Source organism: Octopus bimaculoides, chromosome 13, assembly GCF_001194135.2.
Source record: "Octopus bimaculoides isolate UCB-OBI-ISO-001 chromosome 13, ASM119413v2, whole genome shotgun sequence".
NCBI lineage: Eukaryota > Metazoa > Mollusca > Cephalopoda > Octopoda > Octopodidae > Octopus > Octopus bimaculoides.
In genome coordinates, this window is record NC_068993.1 from 342182 (window position 1) to 348181 (window position 6000).

General features: G+C 32.2%; 1 protein-coding gene across 3 annotated transcripts in view; it reads left to right on the forward strand.

The window, feature by feature from the left end:
* LOC106877779 (very low-density lipoprotein receptor) overlaps window positions 1-5994 on the forward strand; it is a 39652-nt gene extending 33658 nt beyond the window's left edge. For 2 of the 3 annotated variants that reach the window (XM_014926787.2, XM_014926789.2), the window contains 2 exons: window positions 266-397; window positions 1367-3056. In XM_014926787.2, coding sequence (XP_014782273.1) covers window positions 266-397; window positions 1367-1390 — 156 coding nt within the window. In that variant the 3' untranslated portion in view covers window positions 1391-3056. Of the gene's footprint in view, window positions 1-265; window positions 398-1366; window positions 3057-4445 lie in introns of those variants that run through there. The other variant, XR_001410415.2, reaches the window with a different exon arrangement.
* The last annotated feature ends 6 nt before the right edge of the window (window positions 5995-6000 follow it).

Consider the following 6000-nt stretch of genomic DNA (forward strand, 5'->3'; position numbering starts at 1 on the left):
CATCAGAAAGTTTAAAATATCCAGGTCAAATGGAAGAGGATCATGGATAAATGGCACATGATATGAAACTTGACTAAATTAAAACTACTCAACATGAAATATTCTCTATAGCTCCTTCAGAATCTGCTGGAGTGGTTCTCTTCCAGATATATTTACATACCATGCAGTTAAAGAGAAGAAATTATTGTAATTAGTCATTACTCATTATCAAAATTTTTAATGCTTTTTTATCAACCAAAATCTTTGTTTTCTATTTGTGTTGCAGATTACTTATGTCTCATACAAAGCCTATCGTAAGAAGCGAACAAAGCATATGAACTTTGACAATCCTGTCTACAGAAAGACAACTGAAGACCGAATTATGTTGGAGAGAAACACATCAAATCAACTTCCAGCGGTACATTTGGCTTTTTTTCTTTTTTTATAATAGTTTTTGGTTGAAGTTATTGTTGGAGTTTGTCATGGCAACAGACAGACAATTTGTTGGCAAAAATCACTGAAAATTCCAATACTTTGTCACTATGAAACACGTGTTGATCATCTTCAATAAGATGTCTGTGGGGAGTGGGGGACTACGTAGTTCCACAGTCTTCCAGAAATAGCGGTTAAATGTCCCTTGCATCATATCTTCCTGTTTTAAAGGGTCAAACTTGTTTGTTTTATCAAAGCTGCTACATAGTGGTCATCATCGTCATTTAATGTCCACTTTCCATGCTAACATGGGTTGGATGGTTTGACTGGGGACTGGCAAGCCAGGAGGCTGCACCAGGCTCTAATCTGATAAGGTTTCTACAGCTGGATGCTCTTCCTAATGCCAACCACTCCGAGAGAGTAGTGGGTGCTTTTTACATGCCACAGAAGCCAATCAAGAGGTACTGGCTTCAACCACGCTTGAATGGTGCTTTTTATGTGCCACCAGCATGTGTGTTAGTCAAGCGGCACTGGCATCAGTCATGCAACACTGGCATTGGTCACGATCTCGCTTGGCTAACCGGGTCTTCTCAAGCACTGAATAAAAATCCATGTCGTGTATGTGTGTGTGTGTTTGTATCTCCTTGCTTTGACTTCATGTCACCAACCCATGCTAGCATGGAAAGCGGACGTTAAATGATGATGATGGTTGTTCTTTTAAGTTAGATTATTACCTGTGATTTGGGGAACTATTATCTCTGCTGGTGGTCATAAAACGATTCTCTCTCTAAATGTGAAGTAGGCAGGTGTTTTAGTGCATAGTTATGTGTTTTATGCATTTGAGTGTATAATATGTTGCATAGAGGGAAAAGATTTCCTATAAATAGAATAAAATGTCCAATTATGTTTTGTGTTTTCAAATCTCTAATCTTGTCTGTTTTTGTTTTCTTTGCAGACTCTACAGCCGCTGACAGCTTAATGAGTGTGCAATGTGTTTTTAGTCTTCCTAGTAATTGCTATGTTTCATATTGGATGTCTTCAACAGGGACATTTCCTATTAACATCTCTAGCATCCCTGTAGAAACCTGCTCAAGTCCAGTGACAACAACAATCTGCTATGCTGAACTATTAATGGATCATTCTCTTACACAATACCTCTCGGTTGGTTCCTCCTCCTCCTTTCTTGCATACCAACAACATTGTTATATTGGCTCCACTGCATTGATACTAAACAACTACTTAATTATAATATACAACTATTTTATAATTAGTTCCTCTACAACTGTGTAGTCTTACTTTATTCAGAATTTTTAAAGAATATTTTAAAATATTTTTAAGCATTTATTGCAGTAACTTAACATATTTTTATTTTATGATTTTATAATTGTGAGTGTGTGTTTGTGTATGTGTCAGCAATTAATACTAATTAATTTTAGCAAAATTTCTTAATTATTTGGTGTTGTGTCAACTCGAATCAATATTTCTGTTATCACTTCTCTCATTTCATTTTCTCTTTCTTTTTTAACCCATCACACACAAATATCTTTTACACAAACAATTTACTTATTTTTTTCTAGAATTCATAAATGGTTTCATTTTTCAAGTTTTGTCTTCTCAATTTTAGCTTATTATCTTCTGTCTTATTAGTGTTTGCTTTATCACTCGGATGTTTTTAGTGTCACTTAATAATAGATATCTCAACAGTTAGTAAGTTTATAACTCATTGAAAATTAGCCATTATAAACACTGTCTCCAGTATCTATGCTTGTTGTTTTTTAATATTTATTTTTGTTACATAAAATATTTATGTAGTTTAAATTCTTTATAAACTCTAGTTTAACAATCAAAAAGATGTGGATAAATTAAGTAAATCAATGAAAGCAATTAAAACTAATTTCTATTTTAAATTCTTTTATTTCGTTGAAGTGTTTTAGTTGTTATTTTTGGTGAGGAACACTAAACCATGTCTCAATACAATTTATTCTACAATATTTCCATTTTATCTTCAAAATCATTGCTTACAAATTCATCAAAGCTTTTCAATCATCTTACAAAATTATCTGTAAAAGACTTTTAAACTGTTGTTGTTGTTGTTGTTGTTGTTATTATTATTTGTTAAACAAGTGTAAGTTGATCCATCAGGTTTTCTGTGTGTGTGTGTGTGCCTGTGTGCACACGAGTAAAATAGAAGCATGTGTCTATGTTGTTGTTTCGGCCTCAGATCTGTCCTGTTTGAGCAGAACTATGAACAAAGGTGTTCCAGCTGTGACCATCACACCTTTACTTGAAGAGTGTATCTAGGAATACATCATCCCTACGTTTCCTTTTCATTTTAAGATGATGGGGTGTGATATGAGGGAGATGTGGCTGATATTTTTAGCAGATTGAATGACTCCTCCCACCACCACCACCACCACCACCTCATTGACTCTTACGTGTATGCATGTTTGTGTGTATACAGTAGATTTTCATGTTAGCCAGGTGATGCATAAATTTTTGTTATTTTTTTCCCATTTCTTTTCCACCTCAAAACACAAACATGTCCACCAACAAGAAATCAATTTCTTAAAACTTCTTTTCTACACAAATGCTGAGGATCTTCTTGCTCAGATTTTTTTTTTTTTTTTAAATTTAGAGTAATTTAACTCTAACTAATCGGTTAATTATAGACTCTTACTGTTGCTGTCACGTTTTGTTGACACATTTTGAAGGGTTCACTTTTCTTGGACACCAAATAGCTTTCCTTTGAGTTTTCTAAGAATCTACTCAGTTTGTATTGACTCAAAATACAGAATCTATTCTGGTGGAGACGTTACTGCATGTCTGTGTGTGTGTGTGTAGGAATCCGATTTTGATTTCAACTGGTTTTGGAAGCTGATGGATTCCTGTTACTGAGAAATTCCATATAAATGGAATGGTAGCAGTTTAACTGTGTCTGATTTCATTCAGTTTTTTTGAGATGCTGCAAACAACTTGGGTTGGGAACCAAAATGTCATTTAGTTTCACTCCAATGTTTCATTTGTATTTTAAGTAATTTAATGGCAGTGCCCCAGCATGGCTGCAACCAATAATAGAATAATTAATGACTCACAAAAGAAAGCAGTATAGCAATGTTGACCATTTTCATTGAATTTTTAATTAATAACTATTAATTTCTCGTAGGAAATTTTGCTGTGACTGAAAAATGGCTGCAAATTGAATTTTTTTTTCATTCTGTTGCTGCTGTAGTTTATCTTGCTGCATTAATGCAAGTTATTTATTAAAAGAACTGAAAACATCTTCAAAAGAAAGAAACATGGTAATACTTTGATAATAGATTTTTCATTTTCTGAATCTCTGTTGCAAAAAAACTTAATGGCAGACTTGGAGTGAAAATCAGTTTTCAGGTTTTAAAAACTTTGGTGAAGTCTCAAGAATTAGTGTGATAAGAATCAAATTGAGTAATGAGTTTGTAGCAAATTCTTGAATATGAGAAGGGGACTGTTTATCTCAATATTGACATTGCATGGTTCAAGAGTAATAGAAACCTTTGGAATGGTTGAAATACATCAATTCAGTCATCCATTGGTGAGAAGTTTTTTATTTTAAAACATGTGAAAGTACCAAGAGCTGAAGCTCTGTGTTTTGATTGTTTTAGAGGAAGATTTCCTCCATTTCTCTTGAAACAGGAAGATTTAAACATTTTTGTTTTAATGTGGCACCTATTTACAGCTTTGTAAACTGGGCTTGCTGAGGTGTTTTTCACACAATACAGCATCATTAACAGACCAATAGTCCAGCCTCTTGTCAATTTCAACTCTTCTAAATAGATGTTGTAACCAGAGACCTTTAGTGGTGGTACCTTTCCTTTAAATTTCAGTCAGATATTATAGCATTTATGTAGCATATTCTGTGAGAAGGACCTTTGACATGAAAATTTTCTCTCTCTCTCTCTCTTATGTGACTACTGACTTCTGTGGAATAATCTACCTCCTAAAACTATTGATGGAATCATTGCTTTCCTTCCAATGTTAGACTTATTCTCTTTGCTCAGGATAACCCACTAAACTCTTCTCGGCTTTCAACAATGGTAAAAATAAAATCAGTTGGAATCAGTGGACATGGCAGGGAAGGCAGTGCTTATCAGAAGAATGAAATGGTTCCGGCCTCTTCTTCTTTATTTTCTCTTCATGGGTGTAGGTCCACAAAATTTACTTGTAAGATAAAACAATTATTTCTACTTCGTCTTCTTTCTCTTTCTTTTGCTTCAGTTTTTTGTTTCTTTTTTTTTCATCTTGCAACCAAATCACATCACTAACCAATAGGGTGTGTTTGTGTACACACCAAGTGTGAATGTGTGCGTGTACACCCTACAGTTGTGATATGTTTTAAATGTAAATAAAGACAATGATTTATGTATAATACTTGGCTTACTACAATGTATCTATATTTCATATCTTCACTAGGATTATATATGTGTGTGTACATGTATATGCGTGTGCATGTACATATATATATAAATTAATTTTAAAAGATACTTTTTTTAATTCTTATTTATGATTTTTTTCTGTCAAATTTAAATCTGAGCTTTGGCTTTTGTAATATAATTCAAACCATTAATAGCACATACAATAGATGTATAAATTCCTGTAATATAAACTTTAAACATATATTTAGTGAAATCTATATATATGTGTATTTTATTTAAACTATTTGTCGATATATGTATATAAAGTATCTCAACAATCAAACTGTTTCTGCCAACAAGCATTTCTAAATGGATTTTACAATTTTACACAGAAAATAGAAAAAAAAAAGGAATCCTATCTTAATTTTGTTTTAGTCTCAGTTCTGCATAATAATTCCATTTGTATTTTTTTTTTAAATCCTTTTGTTGCTATATTTCTGTTGAAATATTCTGCTTTTGTTTCAATTCATTTTGGAAATAATGAAGAATTTAATAAAACAATTGTCATTATTAAGCTGGTATTTGAAACATGAAGTTTTGTATCATAGTACCAGGGGCATTCTTGCACTGGTTTCTTTCAGAAGGGTTCATTCAGCCTTTTTCTCTTTTGCTTTCAAAATACTGGAATTCTAAATATAAAAGTTTTTGTTTCATAATTGTACAGAAGTGAAACAAATTTTCTAGTCTTTTAACCAATTCTAATTTGCATAAAAACTTCAGAATAATTAATTTCAGAACGTTATGGTTTTAATTTATGTTGTAAGGAAACTTATTTTATAATTCTTTTCCTGATGGCTTGATGCTATCAATTTCCTGGTAGTAATGACAGCCAGATTGCATTTCATTTTAAGGAAGAAAGCAAGGGACCAATTTTTTTTTTTTTAAATAAAGTTTTATTTTACTGTTGAAATTTTGAAAGGAATTTGGGAAAAATTTCTATAAAAACAAACAGAAATCAGTTGGATTTCCGTTAGAAATATTTAATGATGGGGAAGTGGCTTTTCTTTTCATATTTTGTAATATGAAACAAATCAGAGTCTGGTTTTCTTCCCCCTCCCTCCCTAATAGTTAAGTTCATTATCTTTTTTTTTTTTAGTTTAAATCTAAAATATTTCTGAATTTTTTCTTTTAAAAGTATCAA